This window comes from Lathamus discolor, chromosome Z (assembly GCF_037157495.1).
Source record: "Lathamus discolor isolate bLatDis1 chromosome Z, bLatDis1.hap1, whole genome shotgun sequence".
Lineage (NCBI taxonomy): Eukaryota > Metazoa > Chordata > Aves > Psittaciformes > Psittacidae > Lathamus > Lathamus discolor.
Window position 1 is genome coordinate 98559050 of NC_088909.1, and position 22219 is coordinate 98581268.

Genomic DNA, 22219 nt, shown 5'->3' on the forward strand with positions numbered 1-22219 from the left:
TGCATTTCCTGGCATCGTTAGTTGTTTTGTTGTGTGTCTGTACATTAGATTTGTTTTTCCAATGTCCTCTTAGGCACAGGAGTGCTAATTTAGGAGGCTTCATTATCACAATAATAAGGAACTGTTTGACCCTAAACTAATGCCTCACAGAGATGATAAACTTCCTTTATGTTATGTTTTAGCTGTTTTTAAAGGGTAGCTTCAGAAAATCACAACCAAAGAGATAACTAGCTCAAGCAAAAAACATATTGACAAAAACCTGCTGCTGTTACACCCCCCTCTTCCCCCCCCGCCCAGGGATGCAGCACTGTGATATCAGTGTGTAAATACAGGACTGTGAATCAATAAACACTTCTGTTAAGGAACCTGGAAGGGGATGAACTCCTACTCTGCAACAATACCCTGCCAGCATCGCCAGGTCCCTTGCTGCAAGAGGGGACGGCTTTATGGTCAGCTTGTTCCTGGCTGAAACTGCATCAAATTCAGCCACATGTCCCTGTGGCAGCAGGGGGACCAATCCTTCACACTTCACTTCATGGCACAGACTTCACTGCACATCACACGCATTTAACCATCCCTTTGCCCAGGCATGAAGTTCCCCTGCCTCCCTAGGGCTAGCTGGTCTACCTCCCCACTGACAAAGCATTTCCGTGTTCTTTATCAGCTCATCTAACGAATGTGCACAAAATGAGGTAAACAAACAGATAAATTCAGCAGGGGACAATTATCGCCTTGAGAGGTAATCAACATTTTTCAGCATCATTAAAATTAGACGGTGACTCAGTGTTATAACTGACAAAAGACTTATTTTATTTCACGGATTAGCGTCTGTGTGCTGCTAGGAGATGTTTGCATAGTGCAAATGAGCTGCGCATAGATAAGGGGGAGAAGTGCAGACAGGGGAGCAGTTGCGTTGTACCATAAGCACAAAAGAGGTGGCAAAGCCTGGTGGGTACATGCAGAGAGGAGACGGCAGCTCCAGGCATGGTGTCATAAAGCAGATACATACAAGCCAGGGTCACCACCCTCTTTTTGTGTGTGCAGCTGAGTATAGCATGAAAGGCAGAAAATCTGGAGCAGGAAGGTTATGTTGAATTAAAGAAAGTGCATGGAGCACGTGAAATCTGAGTGGACATCCCTGCGTGGATGTTGAGACAGATGGGAATTTGTGAACAGCTACGGGGTAACTGTCTTGTAGAATAAGGAAGCTACTTGGTCCTGACTCAGTGACGTGTTGTCAAGACATAGCTTTGGCTGTGTCTTCATGTATGTACTATGCATCCAAAAGCTGACCATGGACCTGAAGTGCTTGTGGTGCTTCTTGCTTTGGAGCATATTTGCGTTATCTTTTTTCCCCAAATGAAGCTACAAGTGGTTATATCTGTACACACCATCACATTTATGCTAATGGCTATAAAATTGCAACAAGCATGGCACATACTGTACAGGATTTTCTCTGATGTGCTTTTGCTTCTTCCTCTATCCCCTTTTTGTTTGTCACTATGTTACGGGAAGAAGAAATCTCTGCAGCACAATTTCTGTCTGCATCTACAATTGCACTGTGCAAGACAGCACAGTATGAGCATTACCAGCAGCTTTTTTAAAAAAAGATAAACAAACATTATGAAGCAAATGAATGTTCAGGGCTTTTCGCAACAATCAAGGTTCCATTCAGTGGGAAACAGCAGTAAAACCGGTTCTGTAAAATGTCGCTGGAACTCCTTGAGCCAAATGCTCATCCCCTTTGCACACAGGGACCATAAGGCTGTCCCTGTTTGAAGATTTCACTGGTGCTGGGTCAAAGCGGAGAAGGTGGAGTGCAGTCTTGGGAGTGCTGTTTTTCTCCAGCAGGCTACATCAAATACAGCTTTTCTGTAATAATCTCAGTGATTATTACCAGTCAGAACAAATTCGAGCAGCTCTGATGATGACAGAGGACTCTTTTACGCTTAGCCTCTGGGAATGTGAATACATTTCAGTAAAAGATAGTTTCAAGCAGCTGGAGGAACTGAGACTGCACAGTGAGGCGACAGTGAGGAGTCACCAACCCCAGAGTGCAGCAGAGCAGCTTGGATTTCCCATGGCCACACTGCTCGGCTGACATGCAGCCATGTGGCTGTAGCAGCCTTATTTCCAAGCATGTGCTCTGCAACGCGCAGCATCTCAGAGGGACTGTCAAGTGCCTCAGCCATCTCTGCATGGTAGTATGAGAGGAACCCATCAGAGCTGGGCACAGAGTCCAGGGAAAGGTGAGCAGGAAGGGACAGGATGCCTTCCACCATCATAATGCAAAATAAAAATAAAAATTAAAAGGATAATAAAATGCTCTCTCCAGGCAATTTACAAGGTACTTTAAAAAACTGTAAGTCTTCTGATCACTGGCAGGATCCATTCTTCCATCTTCCTAGGTCACTTTTGTATTGTTGCATGACACTACCTGGCCAAATTCAAAGTATTCTCATGCAGCCACATCCATTGGAAAAACCACTAGTAAACAAACATGGTCCACTCAGCCCTTCTGTCCTGGCAAGTACCCACATGCTGCACTAATGCTTGCACAGGAGCTGCAGAGAAGGACAACATCATGTATTTTACTGCCCAGATTTAGTTTACAGGGAGATGGGACTTTGCTTTTCATTGATTTTGTTTTGGTTTATTAGCTAAAAATTGCTAGTACATGAAATGCTGAAGATCTTTAATATAAAGCACTTGCAGAAGTACCTGTGGATCCTAAAACTGGCTCCAGGGCAGATCTTCAACAGTAAAAAGTAGTGGCTGTAGGGTTTTGTTTTGTTTTAATCTGTTTTGCTCAAGGAAAAAAAAAAAAACACCACCAAAAAACCTCTGAGAAAACAACTTCTAGAGTGAATCCATGTGTCCTTCTTCCTTGGGGCTCAGCAAACTGCCTTTACAATGACCAAGCTCCTAAAACCCCAGGCAACTAATGCTTGATAGCAATTTTCATTTACTGGTGTTTCACAAGCTCATGGACTTCCACTGACTGCAGAGGAGTTGTCCTTGACTTACCACTGTTTAAAAGAGATTGGATTCCATTTAGCTTGAATTTGTTGCCATATTTCTTGCTTAGATATTAATAAAACCTTAACTCTGCAACCAAGAGGTTAAGAGGAGTTCTTTATCTTTTACAAGACCTGCTGTGATCCTCAGCTAGGTCTGCAGTCATTGCTCTGGATTAATCAGATCTGAAGATTAAACTCAGGTTGAATTGAAACTTAATTTCTGCTCAGTGGAGATTGTTAATGGCATACTGAGAGCTGAAGTTGGGCCACTTATCACTGAAACATGGGAGAACCAACTTCCTTGCAGGTACCGTGAAGCACTGCAAGCAGTGCGCTGCAGAGGTTGGAACTCACAGGAAGCAGGAAAGCAATCCAGAAAGCTTCAGTATTCCACTTGTGTTAGAGAAAAAAAGATATGCTGTCATTCGTGTAAGGTTTACTGAACTTTGTAGAAGCTAGACATCGTGACATAGGCTTCCTCGTTGTTTGGTGGCCTCATTTCACTGTTAGGAAGCATATGGGACATGGTTTCACCATGAAGGGGCTGTGGTCCAGGCTGGCTGGAGGGATCTGGGGGAGGAGCAGAGGAAAGGCTGAAATCAGCATGGCACAGGGGCATCCTGTTGCTGTGGCACACCTCGTATGTGCTGGAGTCACCATCTCCTTCAGTGGTTGCAAACTGGCTGGTACCCAGGAGTCTGTGCAGGGCTTCAGCTGGCCAGATTTCTCCGTAAGTCACAGACAGGTTTAAGTTACTTTTGTCTGTCATTGCAGGGATCATCTTCAGGTCTGATCTGTTCCTAAATTTTTCTGGAAGGTTTGTCTCTGGAGCAGTTGGTGGCTGCAGAAAATTTTCCAGTTCAGCTTTTGCTCGAATGCCATCCACTTTATGGATATGAACGTAACCAAAGCTCTCTGGGTTAAAGCTTATATCAAAATTCTGCATGGCAAAGGGAACAGCATGGTCAGTTAACAGTGGGTATTAACCTAAAAGAAAAGGTACTTTGATATTTCATTTTATTTTAGTAGGGTATTTATTATTTCTTCAACTCTGAAGGTAACCTTGAGCAGGTCAAAAAACAGGTTAGCAAATAATAAAATATTGGGTGACTTAAAATCCTTTTCCATATTAACCTGTACTTAGCCACTGTCCTCCTACAAGCAGCACCACTGAAGAGTACTTTACACTGTATGCAATGTGGTGGGAACTGGGGTTTCAGAGGCTTTTCTGAGCTGCACTTCTATTTGCACACCTGCCATCTCACAGGAATGAGTGCCAACCCAGTCAGTTTCTTTCAGTTTTACCTTCCTAATTTAGCAGTGAAGGAAGTAAAAGTTTGCCACGACTTCCTGAAACATTAGGAATCCTGCACAAGGGAGCATGGGGGGTGGGAGAGTCATCTTAGTCCTCCTGCTAAATATTATTATATTTAAAAATTAATATAAAACACTAGCAGGACTACATGTGGATCCTAACTGGCTCCTGAGCAGAACATGCTAATAATGTACGAACTGGAGAGAACAGTGCTGATGAGTTTCTTAGTGAGAAAAAGATAATGCACTAGGCACATACTTTCAAGGTTACTGCCTCACCTTATGGTTTGTAGTATTTGTCCATCTGGCTTTTATCTGGCATGGCAGTTCATGTACTGTCATACATGTATATGAGCAACTCTGCTGGCTGTGTAAGGATACATGAGCATCACCATGGACATTTACAAAGGGTCCTCATCCAGTTCCACAAACAGTTTCATAGAATCACAGAAGTGTCTTGGTTGGAAAGGACCTCTGGAGTCTTACTGGTCCAACCTTTTGCCAGAAGCAGGACCTGGACTGGGTCATCCAGATCCTCAGATCCTTATCACCCTACTCTTGAACCCGTCCAGCAAAAGAGAACCTACCTTTTCTGTGGGCAACCTACACAAAGTTTAATTGTTCTTGTGGAGAAAGATTTCTTCTTTATATCCAGATGAAGTTTGCCTTGAAGCAACATATACCTGTTGCTTCTGGTCCTGTTACCATGCACTGTTGTGGCAAGAGGACCTCTACCATCTCCCTACCTACACTTTAGGTATTGGAAGGTTGTAATTATTAGTCCCCACCCTAAGCTGAGCTTCCTTTTTTCTATAAGCAAACTCAATTCCTTCATCGTTTCTTCATATATGAAGTTCTCCAGCCCTCTTTGACTTCACACAAGTCAAAGCTCAGGCACTAGTTGAATTGTGTGTTATTTCCCTACACCTGACTAGCATCTGCCTGTGCAAATATTGGCTCTCTTCAGTGAAATGTAGAAGTAATTTCAGAACGATGTCTCAGATCCTGCAGCAACTGCATGTACTACCTCCTGTGAGTGATAGGTTTGTTCGCAGTAGTCTATACTCCAGTGAAAACAACAATGGAAGTACATACATTTTTTGGCTTCTTGCATAGCTGCTCCAACGTTTTTTTATGATCAGGAATGTTTGGCCACACAGCAGGCTTGACCCTAAAGCATTAACAGTGAACAAAAAAGGTGTTCAACAGCAGCAGAAAAAGGATATGTTCATATTGCATCATTTGTATTAATTCTCACAAAGCCTTAGGGATGAGAGTAATTACCCAGAAAAACAACAGAGAAGTTTCAGAATAAAACGAAGACAGAAGAAGGAGGGTTATAAAGGTCACTCAATAGTCATTGTTCTCTTGAGTGAACAAATTGTCACAGCTAAAGAAAAAAACTTTACCAAGTACTGGAAAAGCAGCCTACTGCACTGGCAAAGAGCTCATTTGCATCTAGCTGTGTTAACAGTGTTTTTCATAGTGAAACCAATTTCTGAAAGTGAAAAAAGATGCTGTGGTTAAAGTGCGAATTTGCTGATATTTGCCTCTATGTGTTTACCTACTTCAAAGATCTGCATATTGTACCACTCCTTGGCTAGCTATCTGTGTTTCTGGTATCTGTATTGTAGTCTTGTCCCGCAGGTCTTATTTTTACTGCCTCAATTATCAAAGTTCTCATCTTGTGCTGCTGGAAACCCTCTGCTATGAAGCATCTAGAGAATATTGCCTGACTGACATTCAGTGTTGCAATGATGTATCTATAGGTGTAAATGAATATATTTTTTGGTGTTTTGTTTGTTTTTGTTTTTTTTTTAATGTGCCTTATATGTGGGTATATATGCACATGCATAAACCCTTATTCATTTTGAAAGGGGAATCTCTGTGTCCAGAATGTTCCACCCGTTTTTTTTAGCACTTCGACAGATCTTCCAGCAGAGTTAAAGAACTGCAGAAGCTCAGCAACACTAAAAAGCAAGATATAAGATATATATAAATCACAAGCCACATCTATCCTTGAAAATAAAACAGGACCAAGGGAGTGTTCCCTGACAGATAAGTCCAGTGTTTAAAATGCTTAATTATTAAAATAGTCCTTGGCATGGTTTGGTCAAGGCCAGCTAGCACATTTCCGGGCAATCCCCATGTGTAATTCAGGAGTTAGTACAAGCCAAGTGCTGTCCTCAAAAAGCAGCTTATATTCAGCCATCTCTGGATGTCAGTGGAGCTGAACGCCACAGACAAGCTGTTCTGAATGCCACCCAACAGCCCTGGGCTTTCTGTCTTGCAAGGGGTTCATTTCCTATGAACTTGGGAGTTCTTTCACTTCAGATTCTGGTTTCACAAGGTTATCCATGTATGTGTTCATTGTCTTTAGTTTGCCATTATCTGTTATATAGAAGCATATGCAGCCATGTATTTTAAAACATATTTACAGCTATTTACTGTTGTGTAGCTGATATATGAAGAAAACCCAAAACAAAGGACTGCCTGTGTAATGACTGTATCTCCAGTCCCACTTCTGCCATGGCTGCTTTGGTGGGGGATGTTTCACCATGTATCTGGCGAGGTGGCTGACACCACCAAGCCCTTGTGGGAGAGAGCTCTGTGATGTTGCTTCTGAAAGTGCTGCAGAGCAAGCACTCTGCTGACTCAGGCTATGAAAGGTAAAGAGGCAATCTCCCTGACAGACTGTTTCCACAACTCTTGGGACTTCATTAAAATCTGCAGGCAGATTGCTTTCTTTTCTGAATTCATGGTGACTTCAGCTCCCCAGCGGTCCCAGTGTTTCAAGACCAGAACTGAAGTATGCTAGAAGCAGCAGGTTATCTTCTGCCTGCCAACACCCTCTCTTGTACTGTCCACTTCTACTCTTTGGCTGCCTTTGTCTTAACATGGAAGTCGAGAGATGGAAAGAGCATACTCCTTAGTATAGCAAGAAAACAAGGAAAGTAATAAGACTGTCAGAACAGTATTGGCTTCCAATATTTTTTTCTGATAAAAGGGGACTTAGATTACCTGTTTTCCCAAAAAGTTACGATCAGGACAATCATGACAATGGACAGCATGAATCCCAGGATAGAAACTATAACCACGACCACACTGCTGTCTAAAGAAAAACAAAGAACATCAGCCAATACACATAAATGCCTCACCGTTAAGCAACAGTAACTTGTAATGTCTCTTCAGACAATAAATCAGGAATTAATGCCAAGCATTGCACCTGCGTCTCATTGGACTGTGTAGTGGTACATTTCTCCTGCGTTTCTGAAGGAGGAAAGAGTAGGCTGCCAGAGTATCAGCCCTTGGCTGAGCTCCAGGCTGCCTTCCCAGGTTGGATCAAAGCAGCTCAAAGTGCTATCACCTCCATTGTATTGAAGCCACCACTTGCCACATCCTTACAGCAGCACTGAAGTATCTAACACACATATTGGCAAGATGTCCCTGGGGACTGAAGGGACCCCAAGGACCAAGAGTATTATTCATGTTTATAAGTGCAATTATGAGATTTTATCCCTTATCATATTTGTGATTAAAGTGCCGTGTTCACACACAAGTCCAGGGCCTTGAAATGGGTTGTGTTTCACCATTCTTTGTGCCTTAACTAAAATTCTCAGTGCAAGCAGGCACTTCTTCCTGCATGCCAAGAGGCAGCAAACAGGAATGAATCAGACTTCACCTCTCTTTGCACCTCCCTCATGCCCTTATGGCCGCATTTCATCTGATCGTATTGCTTATGAGTGAGATTTAATTACACATGGAAAGAGTGAGCCCCAGGCAGACTGATACATCTGCTGTCTGGGTCATCTCCTCTGGGTTGCCCCGTGCCTGTGAGAGCTGAGCCCTGCAGTGGCCAAGGGCTAATCCCTCCCCATGCTCTCGACACTGCTGCTGCAGGGGCTGGCCAGGGAGCCAAGAGTCCCTAGCTCCCCTTTCTTCCAGATGGACCAAAGTGGTTTCTGCCCTTACAACTCCCTGCTGAGCGTTGCTCCCTTGTGGTTCTGAAGCTCTTCAAAGTGCTCCATTCGCTCCACGTTCCCTTAAAGTAGTCTCTGTTGGGCTGCGAACGTACTTTCACCTCATACGATGCATCATTTTCAAGGTTTTTCCCCAGTAATTTTACCTGAAGGTATGGTGACTCTATTGTCTAAACACACAAAAAAAAAATCCAATTATTTTTCTGGAAGACACAGGCAAAGCATCTAATCTTCAGCAAAATGTGCAAGATCAGGTGAATCCCTGCAATACTGTGCTGCTTGCTCTGTCTCTAGTTATTATACAGTTGGTCATGGAGACATCAGTGTAGCTTAACAGAGAGGTAGTCCGGACAGTATCAAGAGAAGAAATAAGCAGTGGGTAAAATCTCTTCGGAAAACAGCTGGAAGTATTAACTGTGCTTTGCTACTGCCAACGCTGCGGTGGGACACACATGCTTCTCTGGCAAGGCTCAGAAGAGAGAGGGGGAAAAGATACATTTGTACAGCATGAAAAGGCAGCTTCTAAAAGAGCAGATATAGGAAGGAATCTGAAAGAAGTGCAGCTCTTCATTTCAGTTTATTTGGTTGCCTGAATCCTTCTCTTTTTCTAGCTACAGTTCTCCTGTGTTCCCTCCATGAAAACCAGGTATAGTCCACACTTTCAAACATCTGGACTTGTGTTTGCTCAGCCGCTCTTGTGACAGGGGACACAGAGGTCCCAGCAGCCAGGCAGCTCAAACCAGACACAGATCACAGGGAGCTGCTGCCCTAAACATGGTCTGAGGGTGCGAGAGCTGCAGGGCTGCACATGAAGCTGGGAGAGGCTCAGTGGAAAAGGAACACAGAGAAGCTGTTGCTAAGTAAGGAAAGGGGTCATATGGTTTACTGAGTGATGAGCGCAGAAAATGACAGCAAAACCACAACAGCAAAGAGCAAGACATCCAAACCTTAGGGTGGTTTGTTACATTATGTCTTCTCTTCCCACTGAGAAACCTGAATGAATGGAACTTCATTAGATCAGAAAAGTGTCTGACAGACATGGGTGCTGCCAGTCTGGAATTGTTTTGGCTGATGGGTATTCCAAATGCCAAATATTGCACCTCTCCAAGTTTCCAGCTGAAATGCAGATTTTTTTACATGACACTGGTATTTCTGAAAATGTGTGATTTCAGAAATTAGTGTAAGCTCAACAATACTTCGTTACTTACCTGCCAAGTACCTTTTTCCTGACGGTAGGCTATTTGGTGTATTAATTTGTCACTCAAGTATTTCTTCCACGAGTGTGGTGTACTATAATGAATAAGATACTCATTTGCTTCCTTTTGGTATGTGATGTTTACATTGAATGGTACTTCAGGCTTAACTGCAAATGATAACAAGGATGTAACAGGAATAAAACAATGTTACTACGAAATAAAGAGGGTTTAAAATGTGTGTGTGGGGGGGAAAGTCCATTCAAGTTACAGCACCTGCATGGTGACCTGTCTTCAGCAAGCACTGTCCTGAGATGGGTGAGCCTCAGGCTGAGTGCCAGCTCATCCTTACACCTTAGTCCCGAAAGGGGCTTGCTTTTGACCTTCTGGATCATCAGTGTGACCAGCAGGGATAGTGTTTCCTAGGGATCTGGCGTTTAGTCTTGGGGTGCAATTCCTGAGCATGCCCACCCCTGTAGCACTGCCTGAAGACATGCAATTTAGGCCGCCTAGTCAGTGTCTGAGACAGAGATCGCCGGGCAGAACTCATCACTGCTCTGAGAGGAAGGCATTAGAGAGCAAACTGGGTATGGGTACAACTGCCTGTAGCTGTCAGGGCAGTGAGACAAACTATGACAGTGTCAGATGTAGAAAAGGGGCCTGTGGCCCTTACTATGCACCCACACCTGACCTGTCTGCAGGAGGCTGCGTCAGATGACCATCTGTGCACATACAAGTGGTATACACATGGTGAGTTTTGGACTTGACAGTCCAAAATGCATTCCTCAGGGCTCCCCAAGAGGTGCCTGAGCCGGATGTGCCTGAGGTCTGCAGGGATCTGTGTCTGTGTCACTGAGGCTTCGTGAATATGCCATGTAAAGTACATCAGCTGTCACAGGGAGAACCCACACCTCTCTCTTCTCAGGAAGACACATATAACCAGAAATTATGTCCACTCTGCAGCCCCCGTAAGTTTAATCCTTTAATGCAGAACCACAGTTTCCAGAGGAAAGACTGCCAGCGATAGCCCATAAACTGAGAGGTAATTATTACTAAGCTATCAGACGGGGGCAGAATGCTCCGTAAAAGAGGGATGTCACAGTGCCTACTGACAAAGGTAAAGCAATGTGGCACTAGAGCAGACCAGGGCTACCCTACATGGGCTTTTCTGCAGCTCCCAAATGAGACCAAATCCCAAGAGGGGTAAGTCCTAAGGAGACCCACTTTCCCAGAGTTCCCTATTTCTTGGCTCAGACAGGTCCCTATCATGGCTTTGACGAGCCCATTCATGGTCTCTCAGTGTCCCTTCTGTGCTGCAGGATGCCTGAGCACCTTGTTCAGACAACAGGCCTCACCAAGAAGCAAGGTGTGAAAAAGTGAGATCTTGCAGTTTTACTGTCCCTGTGCTGCTGAGCTCATGCTATACATGGGGCAGTCAGTCCTGAAACTGCACGTCCCCCAGTGAGACATGAACAAAATTTCCCTTCTTGAGAGTTCGTTCACACTCATGAGCAGCTGCTTCACCCATGTGCATTACTTAGCCTACGTCCAAGTCTGGGCAGAGTGTTACAATAAGCCAAAATTCAGCTGCATATTTTGACTGGAAGTTAATCATGTTTGGCTTTGGAGCAAGGGGAACACCACACTCCGCCTCACCCCAGTCGAAGTTCTGTGACTTGCTAGGACACTACTTTGTACCGACTCCGTGTTATCCAGATTGATGGTTAGGCTTTGTGCTGGGCTGTTTTTTATCCCGGTAACACCTATATCTTAAAAATGTCCAAAATGTTAAGTGTCTTACCAATGTCAGTTACCACCAGACTCCTGCAGACCCTTCTCTTCATTTCGGAGTCCATGCAAATGTATTTATTTGAGAGTATATCGGTGAATTGTAAGAAATACACATCTTCTTGTTTCTCCATGTTGAGGCACACATAATTGCTGTCTTCTTTGGTACTGTTGACCAAAGCAACACAACGTTAATTTCTTCTCAGTCTTACTATAACATAGTAAGGGATGAAACCTTGTTACTCATTTCACAATAGCTGAAATGAGATTCCATGTGAGCTAAGAAATAATGCCATGCAAAGAAGGGGTTTAAAAGGTTGATAGTGTTTTTCCTCGTGGTCTTTGAGCACAATAATCAAATTACATGAGTCACAGAACAAGTCCTGGAGCTCTCCAGGAAAATGCAGTTATGAAATTGGAGATGTAGGTGTTAAAAAACTTTGTAATTGTAAAAGTTTTCTTACTGCTGCTTTTGTTGAATACAGCGCAGTAGGTTTAGATGTTCACTGAAGATAAAGAGAAATTTGTTATTGACTGAAGTGGTAGCAAATACAGGGTCAACAGTCAGCCAGGCCATTAAGGACTCATATGTTATAGTTTCAGAGTCAGAATTACATCTGTGTGTTCCTCCATCTGTGTGATACCCATGTCTGAGGACTGTCACAAAATTTCAGTCAAAATCCAGAATGATTCTTGTGAAAATAGACAAATTCTAAGAAACTAAGTAGGAAAAAATTAGTAGCAATTAGACTAGCAAGATAAAAGAAATCCACATCTGATGCTGGTTGCTGTGGATCTTTCAGTATCAGGAAAAACAGGCAAAGGGCAAAGCACAAGTATACTAAAAAATCACAACCTGACCTTCTTCAGCTACGTGCATCAGTTTAAACATAAAGGTAGAAAAGAGTTTCAAGACCTTAACAAGACCTGGAGACAACTGATGTGTCTGGTAACTGCTGGGTTTCTGTATACTCATTCTAGTGTGGTTTTTGCATGTCTGTGTGTGTGAAGACAATTGCTTAATTTTTGCTTACACTAGATAAAGGCATTTTCCCTGCAGTGAAAAATTAGCCTTCTTGCCAAAGAATTTTCTGTGGAAAGGATCTGCTTCTTCAAAAGATGTTTTTACTTTCCACTTGGTAAAGCAAGGTTTAGGGTTTTTAAATATCGTTTAATTTAAAGAAAAAGTGTTCTCAGTTCATGCTAGGCTACATCCATAATTAGAGGTGTTCCAGAGCAACAAAGGCAAGATTGGGACTATTGGAGATGTTATAATGCCCTTTACAGACCCTTCCAGCTGTTTTCTTTCCTTATTAGGGAGCTATGTTCTGTTTCACTAAATTCCTCTTCTTTGCTGAACATGGTATTCAAACTTCATAAAACAGTCTTAAACAAAATTTTGTCTAGCTTTGCTGCTCCTATTTCTCAGAGTACGGCAACATAACACAGTTGTGCATGATGAAATCCATCTGCAGGTCCCGAAGGAGCTGGCAAATGAAGTTGCTAAGCCACTGGCCATCATATTTGAAAAATCATGGCAGTCAGGTGAAGTTCCCGACGACTGGAAAAAGGGAAATATAACCCCCATTTTCAAGAAGGGGAAAATGGAAGACCCGGGGAATTACAGACCAGTCAGTCTCACCTCTGTGCCTGGTAAAAACTTGGAGCACATTCTCCTGGAAGGCATGCTAAGACACATGAAAAACAACAAGGTGCTTGGTGACAGCCAGCATGGCTTCACTAAGGGGAAATCCTGCCTGACCAATTTGGTGGCCTTCTATAATGGGGCTACGGAACTGACAGACAGGGGTAGAGCAGTTGATGTCATCTACCTGGACTTGTGCAAAGTGTTCGACACTGTCCTACACAACATCCTTCTCTCTAAATTGGAGAGACATCAATTTGATAGGTGGACCACTCAGTGGATACAGAACTGGCTGGACGGCCGCACACAAAGAGTTGTGGTCAATGGCTCGATGTCCGGCTGGAGACCGGTAACGAGTGGCGTCCCTCAGGGGTCGGTGTTGGGACCGGCCTTGTTTAACATCTTCATCGTTGACATGGACAGTGGGATTGAGTGCGCCCTCAGCAAGTTTGCCGATGACACCAAGCTGTGTGGTTCAGTTGATATGCTGGAGGGAAGGGATGCCATCCAGAGGGACCTTGACACGCTTGTGAGGTGGGCTGATGCCAACCTCATGAAGTTCAACCATGCAAAGTGCAAGGTCCTACACCTGGGTCGGAGCAATCCCAGGCACAGCTACAGGTTGGGCAGAGAAGAGATTCAGAGCAGCCCTGCAGAGAAGGACTTGGGGGTGTTGGTTGATGGGAAAATGAACATGAGCCGGCTTCAGTGTGCGCTCGCAGCCCAGAAAGCCAACCGTATCCTGGGCTGCATCAAAAGGAGCGTGACCAGCAGGTCAAAGGAGGTGATCCTGCCCCTCTACTCTGCTCTTGTGAGACCTCACCTGGAGTATTGTGTGCAGTTCTGGTGCCCTCAACATAAAAAGGACATGGAACTGTTGGAACAAGTCCAGAGGAGACCACGAGGATGATCAGGGGACTGAAGCACCTCCCGTATGAAGACAGGCTGAGGAAGTTGGGGCTGTTCAGCCTGGAGAAGAGAAGGCTGTGTGGAGACCTCATAGCAGCCTTACAGTACCTGAAGGGGACCTACAAGGATGCTGGGGAGGGACTCTTCGTCCCTACTGTAGTGACAGGACAAGGGGTAATGGGTTAGAACTTAAACAGGGGAAGTTTAGATTGGATATAAGGAAGAAGTTCTTTACTGTGAGGGTGGTGAGGCACTGGAATGGTTTGCTCAGGCAAGTTGTGAATGCTCCATCCCTGGCGGTGTTCATGGCCAGGCTGGACAGAGCCTTGGGCAACATGGTCTAGTGTGAGGCACCCGTATCCACAGCAGGGGGTTGAAATTAGCTGATCTTAAGGTCCTTTCCAACCCTAACTATTCTATGATTCTGTATCATATAGTTTCCTAGAAATTCACCAAAGCATGAACTGACAGCACTTACCACAGGGCCAGGGTATAGTTAGTGTTGTAAGGAGTCAGCTCGGTAACATTGCAGGTCAGGCTGCTATAGGAATCCTTAAATTCCAGCTGGCTGAAGCATTCAATGTCTAAATTGTCTGGTTCATCATCTCCGAAAGTCCCTATAGAGAGATTAGCAGGCTGTTACAGAAGCAAATCCGTGAGTGTATTTGATTTGGAGCACCAGTGTATAGGGGTTGCTTCTTTATCTGATTGCCTGAAAGTAAGAGGATCAACCTACCTGTTTTATAAAAAAACAAAGAAAGCTTTTAAAAATGAAATTAAAAGTTACTTGGCCATTTCAAGGTTGCTTTTACTGCCTGCCAGTGAATCCCATTTACTTACCACACACAAAGGTGCACTCTTCATCATCAGTCTGCAAACTACAAAAATCCCACACTGTCACAGATTGCTAGGTCAGATGAGATACCCCATGTCTGTTCTTTTTCATTAACCATGGACAAAAAGGGGTGCTGATATTGACCTGGAAACCTCTGTGAAAGAGTCCCAGTACCAAATGCAAACCAGAGAAAATACACTGTCTGCTCTGCAGTTCAATTCCTCCTCAGTTTGAGCCAGTGAGAGGGGAATTCTTGTTTTAAAAGTTACGGACAAACTTTATACTGAGTGTCACGATTTAAACCCACCTGGTAACTCAGTACCTTGCAGCCACTCACTTACTCCCTAGGCAGGATGGGGAGGAGAATCGAAAGAATGTAAACCCCATGGATTGAGATAGGAACAGTTTAATAATTGTAAAATACAGTGATAATAGAGATGATGCCCATGTTAACAATACTGATAATACTAATATGAACGACAACAAAAAAAGATAAATGAAAGCTCAGAAAACAGAAGCTATGTGCAATATAATTGCTCTCCACCTGCTGACCTATACCCAGCCCCACCTGAGCAGGGGGTAACTCCCCCCAGTTTATGTATCGACTGGCATGATGTGCTGTGCTATTCAGGATATCTGTCCTGGCTGTGCTCCTTCTTGGCTTCCTGCACTCCTCCTCGCTGGCAGAGCATGAGAGACTGAAAAGTACCTGACCAGGGTAAGTGCTACTGCGCAACAACTAAAACATCGGCTAAAGCCAAAACACAGCACGGTGCCAGCGACTAGGAAGAAAATTAACTCTGTTACAGCTGAAAACAGGGCACCAACATATAAGCAGGACCTACTCTATCTGAAAATCGTCTCAGAACTTTCTCAAAGAGGTTTTACTCTTAGGAACCACAAACTGCTGCTATCCTTGGGCATGTTAATGGGTGCAAGACATGTTCACAATGTCCATTGAAAAGCAGCATATTCAAGTCAAGGACTGAAACACTCTGGAAAATAAATGGAGCAGAAACATGCACTGGGGGATATATTCTGCACAGTAACTGCTAGAAGTGTCTGGGGCTGATGCTCAAGGCTAACAAATAAACAATAAAGAAAAAGAGCAAGTGAAACACAGAAGTTGGAAAAGTATCTCTTATTCAGACTCCGTAGGCAGAGCTTTTATGCAGACTGCAGTGATCAATGTTTTACTTCATGTAGTAAATATTTATTCCTTCAAGAAAGTGACTCTTACTTCCAAAAAGACAGTGTTTTCTTTCTCTGCCTGTCCCTCCTCTCTTTTTGTGTCCCTAGCACATTTCTTTCATATATCCCAAGATTTTTTAAATAGCTAGAATAACAAAAATAAATAGCAATCTCTCATTTATTTTTTTTTAACAGAGTTTGGGAGAAGTATCTTAATGAAGTGTTTATAGGGTTTGGTTTATTTTTGTGGATATGAGAATTGGTCATATGAACAATGAGAACAAGAAAAGCAAGGGCTAGTTTCAACTGGAGTTATTTGTATAGGAATTTCAGCTTAAGAAACCCTGAAAACACATCAAACGCCTTGTAGCTCCAAAGCAGCAGACCCACAGCCGAGGATGCACTCTCAGCAGTTGCCATTGCTGTATCACCATCAGGACCAGCCGCGTCGAGAATGGCCAAAGGTGCCCAAGGAGCGTCCTCCTGCCCATGCTGTGAAGGGCTGGCCTTTCACTGGGTTACTGAGAAGACTGGAAAATGACATGGGTGGTTTTAGAAAAGCAAGAGTATTTGGTGTCATGATGCACGTTGAAGATGTCCCTGCTTATTGAAGGGAGGTTGGACTAGATTGTCTTTGAAGGTCCCTTCCAACTCAAACTCTTCTATGATTCTAAGTCCCATTTTGATTGTATTGCAAAGTTTTCTGAAATGTCACAAATTTGGGCTCAGGAGGGAAAGCTCAGACTTTCTGCCAGAACACGTGGCTTCCTGCAATTTGCTTTTGTGACTAATAACATAATCATCGTTTGACTAAGAGCAAATGTCTCAAGTCCTACACTTAGCAGGTATGAGGTCAGGGAACCAAAGACTGATGCTTTCGAGAGGAGTCCTCTCTGTCAGAAACTACCAATTCAGCCTCATTTCATGAAATCTCACCCACTGTAGCTGAGCTGGTCATGGATTCACAGCAGGGAGAAAGCAGGAGATTTATTTTTATTGCTTTAAAATGTAAGTCAAGAGCATCACTCCACATGGTTGCTGTCAGCAGTGGTTCCTCTTGACCTTGGAGCTCAGGTGCATGTGGAGTTGGGCTTTGAGTAAGAGGAGAAATTCATAAGTCAGTCAGGAATGCAGAGGAAAACACAAAAGCAGCGCAGGCAGGGGCTAGGACAGGTGCTGCTGCCACCAGCAGCTGTGGTGGGCAGCAGGAAGGAGGGGAGCGTCTGATGCTGCACTGATACAGCGCGCACAGGCAAAGCTCTCCCCCAGACTAAGATTTAGTGGCCATTTGCCAGCATGAGCAACTGGTGCAGAGGAGCAATTACTGGTCTTGCCTTCTCACTGCAGTTCTGGTGGGTCTGTCCCCAAGGGACCCCAGCTCTCCCTGAAGGGCAACAGAATGCAGCATCTTCCAACAGTGCCACTGTTTTGGGGGGATAATGTGTGCAGCACAGATATGGACAAAGCAGGTGCTGTACAAAGCCTCTCTATTTGAATGTTGCATTCAAAAGAGAGGCACAGAAGTCAACAAAACTCAAGAACAAGCCCTGCAGCAGTTTCACACAGGTGAGAGTCTTGACCAGCACAGCCCTGAGCCATCTGGGCAGAAATAAAAGAACAGAAATGTATATTACATACAGTACATATTTGTGGGTGAAAGTGTGTGCATATACATATACATATATTCAAAATGCAGGCAATAACAAGTAAGCTGACATGAGTATGCATAAAAATAAAAAACCCCACATATTTTATATACATAAATACACTCAAATCTCACATGCACAGGTATGACACGTTTTATGCCTCTCTAAGACTTTTGTTGTGACTACCAGGAGACTGGCATATTTATACTCATAGCTACCTCGCGGCAACGTTAAACTTATGAGTTAGGATGACTGATCTTCCTCTACATAAGAGAGAAAAATTGCTTGGTGCTGCCTGTAAATGCAAAGTACATATTCCAGATATTGCATAAACACACACACTGATGATCATAGTATTAATAAATGGCATATAAAAAGAAACTCTTTCAGCTGTCCACTACTGCTTCATTGAAAAATGGCAGAAATCAGAACCGTAGAATCATAGAATGGTTTGGGTTGGAAAGGACCTTAAGATCATCTAGTTCCAACCCCCTGCCATGGGTAAGGATGCCTCACACTAAACGATGTTGCCCAAGGCTCTGTCCACACTGTCAGGGATGAGGCATTTACCACTTCTTCGGGTAACCTGTTCCAGTGCCTCACCACCCTCGCAGTAAAGAACTTCTCTATGAGAATGACTGTAAAATGAAAAAGAAAAAGGTTTTGTCTTGCAGTTCAAACAGCCGCTTACGGCTGGTTTAACCAGCATAGTACACCCTTGGTGCTGCACTGAAAGGAAAGCTTACTTTACCTCTTTGACACTGAACTTTCACATTGTGATTACGTGGTTCCTTATTCAAGGAAATAACAGCCTAACAATAAAATATGTGATAATTAACCCTTGTGAATAGTATTAAGTAAGCAATTCGAAATGCTTTTTCTGGTATGTTTCCTCTGAGGGCAGGCCACAATATTTTTGTCTGATGTAAATACGCATATAGTCTTGGTGCAGTTGCACTTCTTCCCTGAACTTCACCATGCTTGAATGTGTTTGCTATGTAAACTGTTTTGCAGTATGACTCACACTACTAAGGATATTTTTCACAATTAAAATCTACAGGATTATATTTTTTTCCTTGAGAAGCCCAGACCAGGCAGAGCCCTGAGACTGGCTGGGCTGAAATCAGGGCAGGGCTTGAGAGGGGTGATTCACAGAATCACAGAATCACAGAATCCCAAGGGTTGGAAGGGACCTCAAAAGATCATCTAGTCCAACCCCCCTGCAAGAGCAGGGTAACCTACAGTACATCACACAGGAACTTGTCCAGGCGGGCCTTGAATATCTCCAGTGTAGGAGACTCCACAACCCCCCTGGGCAACCTGTTCCAGTGCTCTGTCACTCTTACAGTAAAGAAGTTCTTCCTGATGTTAACGTGGAACTTCCTATGCTCCAGTTTACACCCATTGCCCCTTGTCCTATCACTGGATATCACTGAAAAAAGCCTAGCTCCATCATCCTGACACCTACCCTTTACATATTTGTAAACATTGATGAGGTCACCCCTCAGTCTCCTCTTCTCCAAGCTAAAGAGACCCAGCTCCCTCAGCCTCTCCTCATAAGGGAGATGTTCCACTCCCTTAATCATCTTTGTGGCTCTGCGCTGGACTCCTTCAAGCAATTCCCTGTCCTTCTTGAACAGAGGGGCCCAGAACTGGACGCAATATTCCAGATGCGGCCTCACCAAGGCTGAGTAGAGGGGGAGGAGAACCTCTCTTGACCTACTAACCACTCCCTTTCTAATGCACCCTAAGATGCCATTTGCCTTCTTGGCCACAAGAGCACATTGCTGGCTCATGGTCATCCTCCTATCCACTAGGACCCCCAGGTCCCTTTCCCCTTCACTACTTTCCAGCAGGTCAGCCCCCAACCTGTACTGGTACACGGGGTTGTTCTTCCCCAGATGCAAGACTCTACACTTGCCCTTGTTAAATTTCATCAAGTTTCTCCCCGCCCAACTCTCCAGCCTGTCCAGGTCTCGCTGAATGGCAGCACAGTCCTCTGGTGTGTCAGCCACTCCTCCCAGTTTTGTGTCATCAGCAAACTTGCTGAGGGTGCACTCAGTTCCCTCATCCAGGTCATTCTAGGAAGAGAAATCTCCTCTCATAGCTACAGCCATGGAAGGTGCTTTGCAGAAATGGTTGTCTCTTTGGTCTGGATAACACAAGTCAGGATATTTCAAATCACAGCAGGAATCTCGTGAGCCTTTACCAAAAGAAGAATGTTAGCACAGGCTATGGACATGGTTCAGCTTTAAGCCCTGAAGCCACTGGGAATAACAGCAATGCGTGAAACCAAAGGCACTGCTAAGCACCTGCAGCACTAGTGATGGAATTTCCAAAGTCAGGGAAGTGACTGTCTCCATGAACAAAGTAATGCAAAATATTTAGTGCTGATCTGGTGCGAGAAGAACTCATTTCAATCACAACAGTTTTGATGAGTGTTGGACAAGCCATACAAATCTGTGTAGGAAGACCACTGAAGTCAGCTGTCCTGCCCACGAGACCCCACAGTAGGATGCCTCCTTCGCCTTCTGCCCATGCCCATCTGCACCTCCACCTCCATGGCTGCACCTCCGTAGCTCTGCTTGTAGCTCTCTTAAGGCTTTGGGGATCTCCATCTCATCTGCTGGGCTGGGAGCAGGTGCTCAGAAAAGAGGAGGAGAAGAAGGCAAGTGCTGCGATGAGCTTTCACCTCATATGTCCGTAAGAGGGGGGAGCTCATGCCTGCATCAGCAGGCGGCACTTTGCCAGGAGACAGTGTGAGTCAGAGAGGCAGAGAGTGAAAGCCAAACATCCATAAAGGGTGATTTTACCCTGGATTGTTTAATTTGTCATCCAAACCCATGAGGCTCATAAAGAAATCATAAAAGCTTCTAATTGTTTAGTGGGGATTTTCCAAATCTGTTTTTCTTTAATTCTAAGCAAATTATGGCTTACTGGAAGCTAGTGACAAAACAAGGAAAGGTCTGATCATATTGGGTTTTGAGAAGCCCTGACGATTTCAGTGACACCAACAATAAATCACTAGTATTTATCATTCACCACCATAGCTGCTTGCCAGAGCTGGCTCTAAACAGCTGCAGACTATATAAATAAAAAGCAAACAGGAAAAACAAGGTTGTTAGATGCAGTTCTGAGCCACTCCATTTTATTCTGGCTAAAAACTTATGCGTATCCTATCTAAGAAAATATATGCATGTTTGTACATATGTGTACATACACATGTGTTATAATACATAGCGTACATGGGAAAATGAGATTCCCTGTCTGTGAGGCAGCGTAGGAACACAGACACTATCTTCCTAAAAAACAAAATCCCAACATTTCTTTTGCTACTGAAACTATCAGTAACTGAGAGACTGCCAAAGTCCTTCAGATGCAGTGCAATAAGCTCTGTCACTATTGTTTGGTTTGTATGAGACAATTAAGAGTTTAACAGATCTGTGACTTCATATACAAATCCAATTTTTTATGTCCCTTTTGAGAAAAGGAACAGCAGACTGAAGTAGTGGGTTTATTGCTTCTCTTTCTGTTTTGATGCAGTTAAATAATTTTTGCTTCTCTGAGATAATGAAATCTGCAATAAGCCCAAATTTAAAGTGTTGAATTAATTTATAATTAAGGTATGAATGCTCTTAGCGATGGGCTGTGAGAACCCACTGGTTGGGTTGCTGCTTCAGCCGTATTACAAGGGAGACTGGGACTATCCGCCAGTTATACCTAATGCAGCTGCTTAAAGAAAAAGGGGAAAGGTTTAGCTTTTGAAATGGAATAGTTTGGGCCGAGTTTGGGGTACATTAAAACATTTTCTTTGGAGGAAACTAAACTGCCATGAGACGTGAAGCCAGAACCTCACCCTTCTCTGATGAGAGACCAGTGTGAGCATGGACTCTAGAAGAGTGAAGCAGGTACCTGTTCACAGACATAATTCCTCACATGAGCACTACATACAATAAGAAAGGATTAACAGGTCTGACCTTGCATACCCTCTGCATACAGCTAAGGCCTTAATTTCATATGAATATAGATGTTACAAGGACAGCAAACTCAGGAATTAAATTAAATAGATACTCTCCAGCTCCACATCTGCCCCAGGTACGAGCACTAAAAGCAAGAGTCTGAATGCTGAAACACTAGCACATTTAGTCAAGCAGATGCATTTTTGATCTATTAACTCAGGTTTTCCAGGATCATACACAAGTGGAAAGATGAAGATGAAATGACTCACCATCACCATCTGCTGAAGTGCAACCACTTTCCCCGAAAGTGGTGTGAAGAAGCAGGACAAAAATGCTCAACACTGTACTTGTCTGTGTCATCCTGAGCACGCTGCATGTGTGCAGTATATGTGTGTGAGAAATCTGGGCTTGGTTACTTTATACTAGATGCAGAACAAGCCCATTGCCTGATAAAAGAGACCTCAGTCAAGGGGAAATGTAAACATGCCGACAAGGATGACTAGTGGCAGAGCAGGAAGCCACAGGAGCTTCATACTGAAGATATCTGAAGAGCTTTTACTTTGAAAGATGCTTTCCCCTTCAAAACTAAGGACCTTCTGTGGCAGGCTCATTGACTCATTGGGCAAAGTCTGACCAAGTCCAGTGGGTGCGGAGCATGTTTCATGGACACTGCTCCTGGCTTGGCTAGTGGGACTTTTCCTGCTGATTTTCCTGAGAGCATGGTTTAGTCCTCTCATCC

At 43.9% G+C, this 22219-nt stretch overlaps 1 protein-coding gene across 2 annotated transcripts; it reads right to left on the reverse strand.

Moving 5' to 3' along the window:
• Positions 1-786: 786 nt before the first annotated feature.
• IL7R (interleukin 7 receptor) lies at positions 787-21957 on the reverse strand. 2 transcript variants are annotated; one of them, XM_065662859.1, is made up of 8 exons: positions 21750-21957; positions 14328-14466; positions 11309-11463; positions 9523-9677; positions 8307-8484; positions 7356-7446; positions 5430-5505; positions 787-3960 (listed from the first exon to the last, which is right to left on the reverse strand). In XM_065662859.1, exons 1-8 carry the CDS (start codon positions 21838-21840, stop codon positions 3457-3459), a joined length of 1389 nt encoding a protein of 462 aa, XP_065518931.1. In that variant the 5' UTR covers positions 21841-21957; the 3' UTR covers positions 787-3456. The 2 variants fall into 2 exon arrangements, with proteins under 2 accessions (XP_065518931.1, XP_065518932.1); XM_065662860.1 differs by lacking the exon at positions 14328-14466 and having other exon boundaries at positions 21750-21821.
• Positions 21958-22219: the final 262 nt, after the last annotated feature.

What these genes read in the sequence shown, in the direction of transcription:
- IL7R (XM_065662859.1), bottom strand. Translation starts at nt 21,840, where the DNA reads ATGACACAGACAAGTACAGTGTTGAGCATTTTTGTCCTGCTTCTTCAC. An exon ending in CACTTCAGCAGATGGTGATG is followed by an intron (nt 14,467 to 21,749) that starts GTGAGTCATTTC and finishes ATCTCTCTATAG; the next exon opens with GGACTTTCGGAGATGATGAA. An exon ending in TATGCAAGAAGCCAAAAAAT is followed by an intron (nt 3,961 to 5,429) that starts GTATGTACTTCC and finishes TTTGCCATGCAG; the next exon opens with AATTTTGATATAAGCTTTAA.